This window comes from Benincasa hispida, chromosome 9 (genome assembly GCF_009727055.1).
Source record: "Benincasa hispida cultivar B227 chromosome 9, ASM972705v1, whole genome shotgun sequence".
Lineage (NCBI taxonomy): Eukaryota > Viridiplantae > Streptophyta > Magnoliopsida > Cucurbitales > Cucurbitaceae > Benincasa > Benincasa hispida.
In genome coordinates, this window is record NC_052357.1 from 35272966 (window position 1) to 35291733 (window position 18768).

An 18768-nucleotide genomic window follows, 5' to 3' on the forward strand; every position below is an offset into this window, starting at 1 on the left:
ATTTTAGTTTTATTTTGGATTGTAAACATGTATTGGCTTGAACTCTTAAATTTGTCTATGAATTTATGAGTTAATCTTCATCTAGTTTCTTAGATCAAGGATTCAACGTCAATTTCGTGAGTCATCTGTTTTTATTGATTCTTGCAATTCAGAATTGTGTTTTCTTTGAATCGATTTAAATTCCGAAGCATGATTATTGATGTTGACTTTTACACTTTATCGTGCATGCTAATGATTCTTAGTGTTGTTAAGGTCCTAAGTAGCAATAGTAAATTAGGCATTTGATGGCTATTCCTAAAATGTCTAATTGCTAGGTTCAAAGATAAAATTGGTAATTGAATATGGATTTCCTATCAATCAAGCGACGTAATTGAATCCTGAATCATAATGCATGTGTTTTTATTTCTACATGGTCACTATTGAACCCAATTAAATTTAGAAACATGTAGATTAGTTAGGGTTTGACCTTCCCAACCTTAATAATTAGGGCGTTTGATTGATTTTGATTTAATTAGTTTTCGGTCTTTGTAGAAACTGGTTAAATCGCAACAATTTGGTAGTTATGCAGGCATAATTCGAGCGCATAGTCAATTGGCAGAAAACGATGATTGAAATTACATTGAATGCCTAACTTGATCTGAGAACTAGATGAACCAATTACTGTTTACATTTATCCCTTGCAATTTATTTTCCTGCATGTTTTCAAACTAATCAAAACCTAAAACCCAGTTTTTATTGTTTTTCCACAGTCAAATTTAACTTAAGAGGGAATCAATTCTATGCCTCCCTATGGTTCGACCCCGGACTCACCACTATTGCTACATTATCGTAGTAGTAGGAGTAGTTCGGGAGTTTAAACTTTCTTTTAATTCGTGGCTCTTTTTTTGGACTTAAACGACACTGAAAAGGGCTCAACAATAATATAAGGTCAAAGTATGTAGACGTGAAGTGTCTAGTTGTTAAAGAAAGAGTTCAAAATGGTCAAATTTTGATTAAACACATTAGCATAAACTCTATGGTGGTAGATCCATTGACTACAGGTTTACCACCTAAAGTTTTTCATGAGTATGTTACTCACATTGGTGTTAGTCACTTTTTTTATTCCATGGTTTAGTGGGAGTTTGTTGTTAAGGATGTTTTTTTTTTACATTATTTTTTTATTTTATATATAGAATAAATTTGATGGTTTATGTTTGATTATTTAAACTTGTTTATCATGCATGGAATTTAACAAATGCGGTTTAACATAAAGTTTTTAGGAATGATCTCACTAAGGAATTTGGACTAGTTGGAAACAGGCATGACATAGATCACTTTGCATGTAGTTTCCATGTTATCTATCCATACTTGATCTATGTCATTGAATGTAATAGAATTAGTGATTGAGGAAGGTTTAGTTATAAGAGTAGTGACGAAAGCAGCCTTGATAGCATGCTAATACAGGAGATTGAGTAGATTGAACTAAAGGGAAATTCTATTATTGAAATAACCTATTTATGCGCACTTAAGGTTTATGTAATTTAATTACATTAGATACACAGACATAGCCCAAGTCTTGTTAAACACATTTAAATAATAATATGTATAATTAATGTATTGGCTATGTATGTGAATTAATATTTTATCATATTGGGGTTATTTTATTACATTTGACCCTATTATGTGATCTAATTAATTAAAACCCTAGATTCATAATTGAGTATGAACTTAATGAGTACAAGCTCATTCATAGTTAACTAGGGTTTAATGGGAACCCTAATTGAACTAGTATATAAAGAGACCTTAGAGCGATGGCACCTAATATACCAAAATAATAAAGTACTCTATCTTTCTTGACTCCCATCTAAAGAGAGTGATTTGGAGTTTTGGTTGAGTAAGACTATGGGGATAGAGGGACTTGAACCCTCACGATTTTTAAAGTCGATGAATTTTCCTCTTACTATAAATTTCATTTTTGTTGGTATTAAATTGATAAATAGAATTCAAGTTCTAGATAAGGGATCCCTTACTCTAGCTCGGGATGTACTGGAAAAAAGGACTCAATTATGTAATGAGAAAACTAAAAAATACTATTTACCAAAAACATATGATCCGTTGTTGAGCAGACCTTACCGCAAATGAATCCATTTTATTTTTTCATTCTCAATTATAAATGAAACTTCTAGAAAAAATTATAGTGAGAACGTTTGGACAAATAAGATTCATGCTACCTTTCTTAATACTAATTACCCACAAATTGAAGATAAAATTGAGTCAGAAGATCGAATAAAATCTTTAAACTTTTTATTCTATGTAGTTATAACTCCTTACAACGCTAAAGCAAGTCGTCAAAACTCGATTGGAAGAGAAATCAGTAAAAAAGTTCCTCGATGGTCATACACATTAATCGACGAGTTAGAACAAGAGGAGAGAACAGGAAAGTCTGGCGGAAGATCATGAAATCGTTAAGAAAACCAAACGTGTCTTAATTTTTTCTGATGATATAGAAACTAGCGATACTTATACTAATACCAAAGATACTATACTATACTACATAACTAATCTAGCGATACTTAACTAATACCAAAGATAACAATAATCTATCAAACAGAAGAAGTTGCTTTGATAGGTTTTCCAACAATCGGATTCTCGTCGAGACATAATCAAAGGCTCTATGCGTGCTCAACGACGTAAAACAGTTACTTTGAAACTGTTCAAGAAATGTACATTCTTATCTTTTGTTGAAGACTAGACAAATCTTTTTTTTTCTTTTGATATTCCTATTCCTGGCCTAACGAAAACTTTTTAGACCTTGGATATGGACAAACACAAATTGACTATTTCGGATAATAGAGAAGAAAAGAAAGCGAAAAGCAGCAAAGAGGGCGTACATAAGAGAAAACCAGAAAAAGAGGAACAAAGAGAGGAAACGAAGTATAGAAATATGAGAAGCCTAGGATAACATTCTATTTGCTCAATCAATAAGAGGTTTTTTTTTAGTAACTCAATCAATTCTTAAAAATATATTGTCTTACCCTCATTGATAATAGCTAAAAATCTTATCCGTATGCTATTATTTCAATTTCCTGAATGGTCCGAGGATTTTCAAAATTGGAATAAAGAAATGCATATAAGTGCACCTATAATGGTGTTCAATTATCAGAAAAAGAATTTCCAAAAAATTGGTTAACGGACAGTATTCAAAAAGAATCTTATTTCCTTTTCTCTCTGAAACCGTGGCACACATCTAGGTTACAATCCCCTAATAAAGATTCAGAGAACGAAAGACAAAAAAATGAAAATGATTTTTGTTTTTACAGTTTGGGGAATGGAAGCTGAACTGCCTTTTGTTCTCCCAAGACAACATTTTTTTGAACCCATTTTCATAAAAGAACTCAAAAAAAAACAATGAAAAAAAAATGAAAAACTGGAAAAAAGAAAAGCGTTTTCAAATTAATAGGACTTTTAAAGTAAAAGAAAGAACAAACTTGTTTAAAATATTCTCAAAAGAAACAAAAAAATGGGTCATCAAAAACATTTTCTTATAAAACAAATAATAACAGAACTTTCACAAAGAAACCCAATTCGATTATTTGAATTGGAAGAAAGATACGAGTGAATGAAGCGAAAAAAAGATGAAGAGACTAGAACTGAATAGACACAACAACCATACTAAAAAATTGAAAAATTGAAAAGACACGAAAAAAAGAGTTTCTAAATACAGAAATCAATATTAGTCCTACAAAATAAGTTATGATGATAAAATATTTGAATCTCAAAAAAATATTTTCAAGATATTAAAAAAGAAATGTACGATTAATTCGTAAATCGCATCATTTTCTAAAATTTTTCGTTGAAAACATATACATAGATATCTTTCAACTGTATGATAATATGTCGAGGGTTAATGGCAACTTTTATTGATTCAATAAAAAAAATTGACTAAATCCATTTCCATAATGAAGCAAACAAGAAAGAATTGATAAAACAAATCAAAGTCTAATTCACTTTATTTCAACTATCAAAAAGTCACTTCCAATATTAATAATAAAAATGGAAAGATCTTTTGGGACTTATCATACTTGTCGCAAGCATATTTATTTTTACAACTTATCACAAAACACAAATTATTAACTTATCTAAAGTTAAGACCTGTCTTTCAATATCACGGAACATCTCGTTTTCTTAAGAATGAAATACAGGATTATTTGTTGAAGTTTGTTGGAGCACACGAAATATTACATTTCGAAAAAAAACAAAAGAATCTTCAAAATTCTGGATGATAAATCAATGGAAAAACTGGTTAAGGTCATTATTCACTTCCGATTTAGATCCGATTGGATGGGCAATAAAACTTACCCTCCAAAAGGAATGTGGCGATAATAATGAGTCAACCCGTGGGCAAGATCTGGTAAAGATAAAAATTATAGACATCATATAATATAGACACAAATGTTAGTTCCATTCGACCCGAATGACATCAAAGGCGCGATTCAGGACATGGACAGAAAACCAACAAAACCATCATTTGATACACACACAATTCTATCATATTCGAATAATGTTCACATTACATATTTTAGGGGTGAAGTACACAAATAAATAAGAAAATATAAAAAAATGTATTGAGCATATGTAACACTTACTCACACACCCACCCACACACACACAACACCATTCTATCGACATTTATGAATTATCTAAATAGATCACCTAGTAAAAAATATCAAGAAATGGATTTAGATATTTCTAATGAAAAACGAGAGCGTCAATAAGTCTCTCAACTGTTTCTCTACACACAAGAACTATAGATAGGAACTAATTGTTGATCACATATTATTTCCAGAGTCACTGGATTACTGCCACCTCTACCCTATCCCAATACATTAATCTTTAGGACAAATTAGAATTTATGATGCGAAAAATTCGGGATAGAAAATCTATGAGATTGGCGGAGAAAATTGCTGCCGGCATTTCGTTCCTTATTAATTATACAGCTCCGCATAATTTCCCGGAGATCCCGGGATACAATAATTATGGAAGTAAAGAGCGACAACACAAGAGACATTAGCATTAATAATACTAAACCTCTTCGGGTTTATAAATTTTCAAACACTTGCAATTGAAAAAATCGTACACACACACACTATATCTTCTCACAATATAAAGACTAAGAATCTAAAGAAAGGCAACCCCTCCTATCAACAACTAGATAATCAATAAACATTCTTTTTATGACTTCGCGCAAGATATGATGTCACGAAGATATTACCTCTCAAATTCAATAGAAATCGTAGATTTCGTCAATTATCAGGAGGGATACCATTGCGGAGATTGGGGTTTTCTGTTATTTATGAGCTAACTCTTCTCAATAAAATTGAAAACGATTACAATTTAGCTTGGGATCAAATCAAAATTTCCGAATTTGCTAAAATCAACTTTCCAGCTTCTGATCTTATCTTTTTGAAATGCAATGAACACATCGTTTTAGTACCACAACCTGAATTAGTAAGTTAAAATAAGATATCCTTTCCGATTACATCTTAAGAGCACACAATAAGGAAACTCAACATCAATCCGCAGCGTGCATGTAGTAAAAAAACAAAACACCCTAATCTAAGTTCGCGTAATAAATAGGAAATACACAGGAGACATAAAGGAATCATTAGTTTGCACCGACATGATTTGAGGATCTTTCGACAAACTTCTCAATCTCAAAAGTCTTAACAAAATAATTTATCTCAAGACGATTCACGGGACCGGAGAGCCAATTTGTGAAGAAATAGAGCGTAAACAATTAAAAAAAAGGGAGATATCATCTACAAAAACACCAACTCAAGCGGAGCTTTGATTTCGTCCTAAAAAGATATTCTATGACATTGTTACAGAATATTAAATACCAATAAAAAAAGAAATAAGGAATTCTCTAGTGAGAGTCTCATAAAAGAAATTACATCTAACAATCTTAAGAACTCAAATAGATGAATTGCTCCACCTCTATATGCTTACGCTGTGTACAAATATCAACCTAGAAAAACTTCGTCCTGGAAAGATCCTATAGTCAGTGATTGCTGGCAGATCCGCTTAGGCTTTCACCCGTGCTTAATCCGTTCGACCCAAAATACCCGTGAGAAGTATAACATTTGAAAGGTAATGGAGCTTAAACATGCTCAGTGAGTGACACTACTGGAGGAAATTTAGAAGAGTCCAGATTTAACATGCCTGTATTCAGTTTTACTCAGAACACAAATGTAAACTACTCACAACAAATGCTTTTATGAAATAATGAAAGGAAAATATTTACATGTTAACGGGTAATATTGATAACAGTGAGACCGCGTTGGTGTTACAGTCAATGTTTAGTAAAAAAAAAGATAATTGACCACGAGATTGTATATATGATCGCATAACACACAATTTAATCGTATTTCATTAGTAGCTCAATAAAATAAATAAAACCCTAAACGTAAAGAACCATTATTATTTTAAAGTCCTTCCTATAAAGCAACATCTAGCTCGCTCTACTCTGTATATCATGGAGAGCCAGGGTTTAAGATCTTATAATTTCCCAGGGTGACAAAGGATCTCACTTCCTATGATTATAGTAGAAGAGGTAGGCAGCTTCGGGTACATTTTCATTGTGCTACATTACCGATTACATCCAGATATAAGTCAATAACAAGCATTCTAATTAGGTGTCATTATTGTGTTGTCACGAAATAATTATAGCTTAATTACCTATGAGAGGGTTTACGTAACAACAGTAAATGGGAATCTATTATTCTTCTACAAATTCTAGGCACATCGATGAAATATCTAGTGGAAAAATACCTGTGGCCCGGATTGTCATAGCGATTTTGGGATATAGCTAAGGACGATAATAATGGAATTAGATTATCCCAAAGTTTGGAGAAAAATCACCACCCTTCTATTGGCACTAATGATAATATTCACACATATAGTGAGATAAATACTTCTAGAGCATTGTTAGCTATGGATTATTCTTGGGGCCAATTACTACGGATAGAAGATTTAGCTTTATATGAAATCCGTTAATTGGTTTTGATACCCAAATAAATAGCAAGGTCGTTTTTAGTATTCTAAGGATCATATGTATCTCACAATTGAAAATTCGTTAATGCTACATTTTTCCTATATTGCACGTACCTTATATGGTATATGAAGACAAAGAAATACACATATGGCACTGTCTTAGATTCTAATAGATGATATTAATTTAATTCAATGACGTATCTATTAGATTTAGAAATGAATCAATAAACTATTGTTATTTCATTTTGAATTTCAATTTCAGTTTGAAGTCTAAATATTTTTTGTGCATGCAGAAATATATCAGCCTTTTGCATACCTATCTGAATACAATTTTCAAAAATTGGATTGCTAAATTTTATTTAAAAAAAATGAATCAAAATTCTTAATCAAAGTAAGATTATTGTGTATATCAAATTAAAATGAGTAACATTATTATACTGATCAATAATAATTTATAAAAAAAATAAAAAAAAAGAGACTAAGGAGATTTCATTTTATGGTAAAAAATTCATTCAACTCAGTTATGTCGCAAGAAGAAAAAAAAGAAAATGGAGGATCCATTGAATTTCAAATAGTCAATTGGAGAAATTGCAAATACTAATTTGTTAAGAATTAATCGGATTGAAGCTATAGCATCATCATTCGCTGGAATCGAAATATCTGCGAGATCGGGGTCACAATTTGTATCAATTAAACAAATAGTTGGAATTCCCAACGTGATACATTCTTGAAGAGCCCGATATTCTTCTTGCTGATCAACGATTATTACAATACCAGGTAACCCCGTCATATATTTAATCCGGCCCAGATATGTTTGCAAGTGAGATAATTGTCTCTTCAACATAGCGGCATCCCTTTTCAGAAGACGGTCGAATCACCCCGTCTTTTGTTTTGTTCTCAAGTCCCTGAACTTATGAAGTCTCGTTTCTGTAGTAGACCAATTTGTTAACATCCCCCCGAGCCATTTTTTATTAACATAATGACACCGAGCCCTTGTTGCAGTCCGGGTTACTGAATCCCCTGCTTTATTTTTGGTACCAACAATTAAGAATTGTTTGCCCCTACTTGCTCCATCAAAAACTAAATTACAAGCTTCTGATAAAAAATGAGCAGTTCTAGTAAGATTTATAATATGAATACCTTTACGTTTTGCAGAGATATNAATCAAGTACGACAACAGGTTTTCCAACAAGCCTTACGAGGAGCTCTCAGAACTCTTAATAGTTGTTTGGACAACGAGTTACATTTACGTACCATCAGTGCTAATATTGGCATGTTTGGGACGATGAAAGAAATAACTAACTGATTAGTCCTTCTACTGTAGGCATTATTTATTTTTATTTTTTTTTGAAGAACAAAAAAAAGAATTACAAAATACTCATGGTAACCATTCGAGCAGATGAAATTAGTAATATTATCCGTGAACGTATTGAGCAATATAATAGAGAAGTCAAAATTGTAAATATCGGTACTGTACTTCAAGTAGGCGACATCATTGCTCGTATTTATGGTCTTGATGAAGTAATGGCAGGCGAATTAGTAGAATTTGAAGAGGGTACTATAGGCATAGCTCTAAATTTAAAATCAAATAATGTTGGTGTTGTATTAATGGGTGACGGTTTGTTGATACGGGAGGGAAGTTCTGTAAAAGCAACGGGAAGAATTGCTCAGATACCAGTAAGCGAGGCTTATTTAGGTCGTGTTATAAATGCCCTGGCTAAACCTATTGATGGCCGAGGTGAAATTTCATCTTCTGACTCTCGGTTAATTGAATCCCCCGCTCCTGGTATTATTTCGAGACGTTCCGTATACGAGCCTCTTCAAACAGGACTTATTGCTATTGATTCGATGATTCCTATCGGACGTGGTCAGCGAGAATTAATTATTGGGGACAGGCAGACCGGTAAAACTGCAGTAGCCACGGATACGATTCTCAATCAACAAGGGCAAAAATGTAATATGTGTTTATGTAACTATTGGTCAAAAAGCATCTTCTGTGGCTCAAGTAGTGACTACTTTACAGGAAAGGGGGGCAATGGAATATACTATTATAGTAGCCGAAACGGCGGATTCTTCGGCTACATTACAATACCTTGCCCCTTATACAGGAGTAGCTTTGGCTGAATATTTTATGAACAGAAAACAACACACTTCAATCATTTATGATGATCCCTCCAAACAAGCACAAGCTTATCGACAAATGTCTCTTCTTTTACAAAGACCGCTGGGCCGTGAAGCTTATCCGGGAGATGTTTTTTATTTGCATTCACGCCTTTTGGAAAGAGCCGCTAAATCAAGTTCTGCTTTAGGTGAAGGGAGTATGACTGCTTTTGTAATGACCGGATCCTTACACATTATGATTCAACCGCTAGGACATGCATACTTAGACTTTTCTATCATGAGATGAGTTCTGGTGAAAATTTCAAAGAACAATAGTGTGGTGGTACAAAATGCATATGCCTATAATTGTGAGTTTGATGGTTGGCCATTTGAGCGACGTCTAATTCTGCAATCTACGTTGTGTCCTTACCTACAAAGTCTGTAAAAATATAGGATGAGTATATAATATACCCAGTATGTAGTTCTCACGTAGGTAGTGACCAAATGCACAATCACAAGCAACATGTCATGAAAACATATNCTATTCGGAGGGGCTGGAGTGGGTAAAACAGTACTCATTATGGAATTGATCAACAACATTGCCAAAGCTCATGGAGGTGTATCCGTATTTGGAGGAGTAGGTGAACGTACTCGTGAAGGAAATGATCTTTACATGGAAATGAAAGAATCCAGAGTAATTAATGAAGAAAATATTACAGAATCAAAAGTGGCTCTAGTCTACGGTCAAATGAATGAACCGCCGGGAGCTCGTATGAGAGTTGGTTTAACTGCCCTAACTATGGCAGAATATTTTCGAGATGTTAATGAACAAGACGTGCTTCTATTTATTGACAATATCTTCCGTTTCGTTCAAGCGGGATCCGAAGTATCCGCGTTACTGGGTAGAATGCCTTCGGCTGTGGGTTATCAACCGACTCTTAGTACCGAAATGGGTTCCTTACAAGAAAGATACTTCTACCAAGGAAGGGTCCATAACTTCTATTCAAGCTGTTTATGTACCTGTGGACGATTTAACCGATCCTGCTCCTGCCACCACATTTGCACATTTGGATGCTACTACTGTACTATCAAGAGGATTAGTTGCCAAAGGTATCCAGCAGTAGATCCTTTAGATTCAACCTCAATTATGCTACAACCTCGAATCATTGGTAAAGAACATTATAAAACTACGCAAAGAGTTAACAAACCTTACAACGTTACAAAGAACTGCAGAACATTATAGCTATCCTTGGGTTGGACGAATTATCCGAAGAGGATCGCTTAACCATAGCACGAGCACGCAAAATTGAGTGTTTCTTATCACAACCTTTTTTCGTAGCAGAAGTATTTACTGGTTCCCCTGGCAAATATGTTGGCCTAGCAGAAAAAATTAGAGGGTTTAAATTAATCTTTTCCGGAGAATTAGATGGTCTTCCCGAACAAGCCTTTTATTTGGTAGGTAACATCGATGAAGCTACTGCGAAGGCTACGAACTTAGAAATGGAGAGAAAATTGAAGAAATGACCTTAAATCTTAGTGTCCTGACTCCGAATCAAATTATTCGGGATTCAGAAGTGAAAGAAATCATTTTAGTTACGAATAGTGGCCAAATTGGTGTATTACCAGATCACGAACCTATTGCCACAGCTGTAGATATAGGTATTTTGAAAATACGCCTTACTCCTAATGACGGATGGTTAACAATGGCTCTGATGGGTGATTTTGCTAGAATAGGCAATAATGAGGTCACTATTTTAGTAAATGATGTGGAGAAGGCTAGTGACATTGATCCACAAGAAGCTTAGCAAACTCTTGAAATAGTGGAAGCTAACTTGAGGGAAGCTCAAGGCAAGAGACAAACAATCGAGGCAAATTTAGCTCTCAGACGAGCTAGGACACGAGTAGAGGCTATCAATGGCGTACCTAGTTAATGCGTCTAAATAATCAAGTGAAATGAAATTTTCATGGAAAAAAGAATTACAATTAAAAAATGAAATAAATATAGATAAATATAGAGTGGGATGGAAAGATAGAAAATCACTAGAAAAAAGTTGAGTAGAAAAACTTATTAGATACCATTGCTTCTGTGTATCTAATAAGTTCTACCTACTATTGAATTTGAACCAATGATCCCGCGTATGAAAGCGATACTCTAACCACTGAGTTAAGTAGGTCATTTATAATCACAAAGAAAAACAAATGGGCCCTATCACATCACATCGATAGATTATAAATCGAATATTATTGATAAGCATACCAATGAAAACAATCAACAAAATAGATCATAGAATATTCATCTTGACAAGAAATTATCTACATGATAAGATATGTATCACAAGACAAAGGGCTATAGCTCAGTTGGTAGAGCACCTCGTTTACACGCGCCCAATGTTTTTCAGAGAAGTACATCATGTAATCAAAAAAAGTTGATCTTATTGAGAAATCGATGTCTTACTCTATTACTTTTAGGGAACAAAACAAGAGAACAGTAGCCTGACAAAAAGTTCGGTCCGAATCGAGTGCCCCATTTAGGCACTAAAAAAAATCCATCATTGATTGAGATTTTGATAAGGTGAATACCAGTCTATTCAATGCTAGGCATAATGAGTATCAGGACCTCAAAAATTATCTTTCGTCTATCTTATGATCAAATAATAATTTTCATTTTTCGATAGCTATATTAGGAGTATACTATAATTTCAAGAATAAATGGATAATAAATAGTAAAGAACAATTTGTTTTGAACAATAGATGCCTTTCACATCCAACTATAGCAATGAATAATCAATTAAAATTTTTGAATGGCAGTTCCAAAAAAGCGCACTTCTCTATCAAAAAAAGGGATTCGGAAAAATTATTTGGAAAAGCAAAGGGCGTCGGCAGTGTTGAAAGCTTTTTCGCTAGCAAAATCTCTTTCAACGGGGAATTCACAAATATTTTTGGGGACAAATCAAATTAAAATAAATAATTAAAGATTGGAATAATTTGAATCGGTTTGACTTAAAAAACAGCCTAGTAGAAGTTTCATTTATAATTTTTAGAATATAATTTAAATACTAATTTTTTTTATCAAAGCAATTAGTGGATATTCCTAATGTTTTGAGCGAATGAATATGAAATTGCTTTTTCATTTTTTAGGTATGTAAAAAAAAAAAAAAAATCTTTTGTTTACTCAATTAAAAAATAGAAAATGGTACCTTTTTTGTTCAAAGAATAAAAATAAATACACGGGTTGACCTTTCTTTTTCATATCTTTGTTTTATGATTTTCGGATGGGGAAAATTACGAATCCCCACGCCTCAATAAAACAAAAAGTTTTTGTTTATTTTTGATTTTTTATATATTTTATATATTATATATATAATAAATATAGAAGATCAAATAGTAAACTGAAATTGTTTATTAAAAATTTAATGAGACATCGAAACGATGACATTAGTTGATTAAGTTAAAACCTTCTTTTTGAATTCTATGAACCCTTACTTAATTTTCTTTTCTCGAAATCATTATTACTATTATAGAATATATCCGCCGAATACATAATTAAATTGGTTTGCAAAATCTTATAAAATAAAAGTTAAATGAAGAAAATTTACACCTTCAATTCTTATTGAAATAAATGAAATCAAATAAGATTTTATTGGAAACGCTCAAATCCCCTATTTTTTTCCCCTTTAATTAAATTTTCAAAAATGAAAAATAAAGAGTTTTTTATCCACGATAAATATTTTGTAAAAAAATTACATTGAATTGAAGAATTGAAATTGATTCTATTTTTTCAATCTCGACAATTGAATAATAATAGATTATTATGATTTTGAGAAAGCCGCTATGGTGAAATCGGTAGACACGCTTCTCTTAGAAAGCAGTGGTAGAGCATCTCGGTTCGAGTTCGAGTGGCGGCATGCCATTTTTTTATTATAAGAAAGTTCTATAATATAATTAATTCAAGTCCCAGATATTAATTCAAAATAATTGAATTGAGGGACCTTTAATTTTTTTTTTTTATGATATTTTTCAACTTTAGAGCATATATTAACTCATATATCTTTTTCGGTCATTCAATTGTGATACAATTCAGTTAATAACCTTATTAATCGATGAAACCGTAGGACTCTATGTTTCGTCAGAAAAGGGCATGATAGCTACTTTTTCTATATAACCGTATTATTAGTTACTCTTAAGTGATTTATATGAATCATTACTATTTCTTTCATGGGGTTTCTCCACTATTCATTCTATTTACGTATTTTAAAAAATATAAAAACCATTTAATGTAAACGCAATAACCGCGCCAAGTATATTTTTACCCAGGTTTTGCTACTTCAGGTTTTTTAACTGAAATGCATCAATCCCCACTATTAGTTCCCGCTCTCCAATCTCATTGTTATGATGCACGTAAGTATGATAGTATTGGGTTATGCAGCTCTTTTATGTGGATCATTATTTTCATTAGCTCTTTGATTACATTTCAAAAAGCTATAAGAATTTTTGGTAAAAAAAAAAATAATTTCAATTTTCTTAAATGCTTTATTTTCTTTGATGTGATCCAATACATGAATGAAGGGAACAATTTAGTAAAGAACACTTCCTTTTTTTTTATTCGAAGAATTATTATAAGTCTCAACTGATTCAACAGTTAGATCATTGGAGTTATCGTATTATTAGTCTAGGGTTTATCTTTTTAAGCATAGGTATTCTTTCAGGGGAAGTATGGGCTAATGAGACATGGGATCGTATTGGAATTGGACCCAAAGGAAACTTGGGCATTTATTACTTGGACCATATTCGCAATTTATTTACATACGCGAACAACTAAAATTTTGAAGGTGTAAATTCTGCAATTGTGGCCTCTATGGGTTTTCTTATAATTTGGATATGCTATTCTGGGGTCAATCTATTAGGGACAGGGCTACATAGTTATGGTTCATTTACATTAACATCTAATTGAATGAATTGATGAAGGGCCTGACAAACACAAACATGGGAGAGTATAGATAAGAAAACTGTGTGTAAGATATCGAGACCTTTGAATCACTACATTACCTGATTCAAATGGTTCTCACAAAAGCCAAATGTTATGAGGAAGTCCAATTCATTTTTTATTTTTTTTTAAGAAAAATAGAATTCTTTTTTTTTTATTGTGCAACGAACGATTTTAAAAATAAACAATCATTATCATAATTAATTTTGTTTCATTTTTTTTTATGAAAACATCTAGCAAAATAATTAGATAAAATAGCTACGACCAGAAGAGTCCTCCGACTATTCGGGTCTTGGATTAATAATCAAATTTTTTTATTTTTCTTTGGGAATATGAATAAGAAGAAAAGAGATAGGCTCATTACAATTCAAAAGATATATGGAATTTCCCAGAAATAATTGCAATAATTGAGCGTGAGAGCCAAATAGAATCGAAAGATTCATGTTTGGTTCGGGAAGGGATCGTCGAAGTTTTGAAATGAATGGAAAGACAATCTATCTTCATTAAGTGATTTATTAGATACTGAAAACAGAGATCTTGAAAACAATTCAAAATTCAGAAGAACTCCGTGGGGGGGGGGGGGGGGCATTGAAACAGCTGGAAAAAGGTTGGGTCCCGTTTACGAAAATTCGAAAATGGAAGCGGATCAGTTTTATGTTAATGGAACTCTGAGATAGAACACTTGAATTTGATTAATTCAAATTACATTAGAGATAATTATAAAAATGATACTAGATATTTGAACAACAAAAAGCAATTAATTGACACCAGGTTTTCCAACAAGCCTTACGAGGAAGCTCTCAGAACTCTTAATAGTTGTTTGGACAACGAGTTACATTTACGTACCATCCAGTGCTAATTGATAGTTTGGCATTATAGATAGACTATATAGATTAGTCCTTCTACTGTAAGGCTTATTATTTATTATTTTTTTTTGAAGAACAAAAAAAAGAATTACAAATACTCATGTACATTTAAGCAGATGAATTAGTAATATATCCGTCGAACGTATTGAGCAATATAATAAGAGAAGTCAAAATTGTAAATATCGGTACTGTACTTCAAGTAGGCGACATCATTGCTCGTATTTTAGGTCTTGATGAAAGTAATGCAGAGTGAATTAGTAGAATTTGAAGAGGGTACTATGGCATAGCTCTAAATTTTAAAATCAAATAATGTTGGTGTTGTATTAATGGGTGACGGTTTGTTGATACGAGAGGGTAAGTTCTGTAAAAGAAACGAGCAAGAATTGCTCAGATACCAGTAAGCGACGGCTTATATTTAGGTCGTGTTATAAATGCCTTAGCTAAACCATTGATGGCCGGGTGAAATTTCATCTTCTGACTCTCGGTTAATTGAATCCCCGCTCCTGGTATTATTTCGAAGCGTTCCGTATACGAGCCTCTTCAAACAGACTTATTGCTATTGATTCGATGATTCCTATCGGACGTGGTCAGCGAGAATTAATTATTGGGGAGGCAGACTGGTAATAACTACAGTAGCCACGGATACGATTCTCATCAACAAGGGCAAAAATGTAATATGTGTTTATGTAACTATTGGTCAAAAAGCATCTTCTGTGGCTCAAGTAGTGACTACTTTACAGGAAAGGGGGTGCAATGGAATTATACCTATCTATACGTAGCCGAAACGGGGGTGCGGGATTTCTTCGCTACAATTCACAATACCTTGCCCCTTAACAGGAGAAGCCTTTGGCCTGATATATTTTATGCACGAGAACAACAACACACTTTCAATATTTATGAATGACCCTCCAACAAGCGACAAGCTTAATCGGCAACATATTGTCATCTTCTTTTACAAAGACGGCGTGTTGGCCTGAAGTTTATCCGGAAGCATGTTTTTTTATTTTGCGTCACAATCTTTGGAAAAGAGCACTAAAATACATTGTTTCTGCTTTAGGTAAGGGAGTATGACTGCTTTTTGTAATGACGGAATCCTTACAACATATGATTCCAACGCCGCTAGGACATCATTAGACTTTTCTAATCATGAGATGAGTTCTGGTGAAAATTTTCAAAGAAACAATCGAGTGTGGTGGTTACAAAATGGCATATGCCTATAACTTGTGAGCTATTGATGGTTTGCCATTTGAGCGACCGTCTAATTCTGGCAATCTACGTTGTGTCCTTACTACAAAGTCTGTAAAAATATAGGATGAGTAATATAACTATATACCCAGTAAGTAGTTCTCTCAGTAGGTACGTGACCAAATGCACAATCACAAGCAACATGTCATGAAACATATGATCGGGACCGAAACGTATAATTATGAATGTGGCGGTCAGGTCTATGCTTCAACATAAATTCTCTTCGCCCTAATAAGAAGATGAGGACATAAACGAAAACTTAACACAATCATGATGATTAGTGGAGTCGCTAGCAGTCAGCTTGAGCCAGAATACGCATCAGACATCAAACCATATAGCGATTGAAACGTAATATTGGACAAGAGGGGTGCAAACCATAATACCTTGTAGTCCCTAGCTAAACAGTACGTAAGATTAGGCCTGAGGGTGCAACCAAACATGCCCTGCCGAGCCCTGGAAGCATAAAATTTCTCCGCCCTGATAGGAAGATTGAGCGGGACTAAGCGGAAACTAACCCATCTGATTTAGCGTCCATGCGAATCCAGTAGAGCAGAGTCGGCATCAGACATCAACCATAAAACATAGTAAGATAAGATTAGAGTGAGAGCATAGCTTACAACCTAATTAAAACTTTGATTTAATGTAATCGTGGAAACAACTAATGCCATGGGGCTCCCTTGTAGAGAAACGTGTTCAAACATGTAACTGCAACGATATAACAATTAAATACTCATCGCAACAGTAATGAAAGGTACAATACCATAGAAACAGTCTTAAAAGAGAGGGCTGAGATAAAAATCTACTTACCTTGACTGTGATCTAATTATTCACTTAGTATTCTTTATGATTTGAATCGTAGGAAGCTTTCCCTGTTTTTAAGACTAGATAAGAAATATTAGTGTGCAGCAATCGTGTAGCACGAACTTTTCTCTGTTTTCAGCCTCACAAACTTCCCTCACTCACACTATACTCTTTCACACGATTCCCTTTTTACGAATTTTCTTGAGAATGGGTTTCAAATCTTCGGCAAAGGTCCATCTATTTATAGTAGTTTTCACCTTTTCTCAGTTGTGAAAAATCATCGTACAAGTCGGTTCTTTAAAATTACTTACGCCGTCTTTAAGGGTTCCTCTCAATAAGACACCTAATTCTCTTGCGTAAAACTGTTTGCCTTTACGTCATCACTCATTTGTTTATAATTTAAAATTTTAGGGTTTTTCTTATGGTATATCTAAGATCGTTGGCAATTCAACGGCATAATCCACGCTTCTGTCCAATCTCGCTCTCTTGTTCTTCAGAACTCGCTCTCTCTAAACTTTCATCGCTGTTTGGCTCTCTCATTGACTTCCGCTCTCTGCTCCTCCTGCTACTGGTCAAGGCTCTCACTTTCACTTGTGGCTCCCCGCTCCTGCTCTCGACTCCCGTTTACTTTCGCTCCTGCTCCCCTGCTTTTGCTTCCGCTCGTTGCTCTCGCTTTCGGCTTATCGCTCCCGCTCCTGCTCCCGCTTTTCCTACTGTCTCGCTAAGAATCCCTCGCTCTCTTTTACTGGCTCGCGTCTCTTCTCAATTGTTCTCTCCAATCTCGGCTAGTTTTTCACGCTGGTTGCCTTCACTGCCTAAGGGATTCCACTTTCCTTCTCTTTTTAAAACTTCTTCAAATTTAAATTTAGTATATGGGCAATTAATTACCTTCATTTTCCAATGAGTAGTGCCCAAACAAAAAGTTATCTACTGCCCGTTGTCTCCTGAATTAGCTAGCGTCCAACTTCTAATTAATCCTCCATGATTTTGCTCCCTCATTCATTATTTTTGGATAATAAATAAATTTCCAATTAATCCAATAAATTTCCAATTTCCAATTTTTCATTTTTTTTCCTTCTAAATTTTCACCCCTTTAAATAAAATTTCGTCCTGCTTAATATTTGACATTTAATTTATGTATACGTACAAATCTGGGTCGTTACAGCTTTAACAATAGTTGAGACCCAATCAGGAGATGTTTCAGCTTATATTCGTACTAATGTAATTTCCATTACCGATGGACAAATATTCTTATTTTTTATTTTAATTATTAACTGCTATGCTATTATGAAACTTTTCTTTTGATAAATATTTTCAAATATGAATGTTTTGTATAAATATATAGCTATTATATTTAGCTAGTATTAGTTAGAAATTTTGATATTTTGATATTTGTTATAATTCTTTGTTGTCTGCATCAGTCAAATCAAATAAAAGGGCTAATTTCTCAGTGAAGAACTAATCAAGGAATTTCATTATATCCTTTATAATCTAAGATCGTTCAATTTTTTTTGGTATTTTGTAGGGGTAAACGATACAGAGATACATTAGAGAATGTATTTTATTTAAAAATAAAAAAATATGTTCTATGTAAGGTATAAAGTAGTTCCATTTAGGAACTTCTAATGGAGATATGTGAATACATTAGGTTCTACAAAAAAATTGTTTTGTTTTTGTGTCAATTCAAAACCCGGAAAAAGGTTTTACAAGATTCAAAATGTCCGTTGAGCGCCTCATGGC

The 18768-nt window shown here is 33.5% G+C and overlaps 1 protein-coding gene and 2 pseudogenes across 1 annotated transcript in view; all 3 read left to right on the top strand.

Annotated features, from left to right (window-relative positions):
* LOC120084683 (ATP synthase subunit b, chloroplastic-like) overlaps nucleotides 1-8338 on the top strand; it is an 85095-nt gene extending 76757 nt beyond the window's left edge. Inside the window, exon 2 of the mRNA XM_039040491.1 lies at nucleotides 8188-8338. Within this exon, the coding sequence (XP_038896419.1) occupies nucleotides 8188-8338 (151 nt within the window). The remainder of the gene's footprint in view (nucleotides 1-8187) is intronic.
* Nucleotides 8339-8375: 37 nt separating this feature from the next.
* LOC120084684 lies at nucleotides 8376-10898 on the top strand (annotated as a pseudogene).
* LOC120084685 lies at nucleotides 10836-18333 on the top strand (annotated as a pseudogene).
* The last annotated feature ends 435 nt before the right edge of the window (nucleotides 18334-18768 follow it).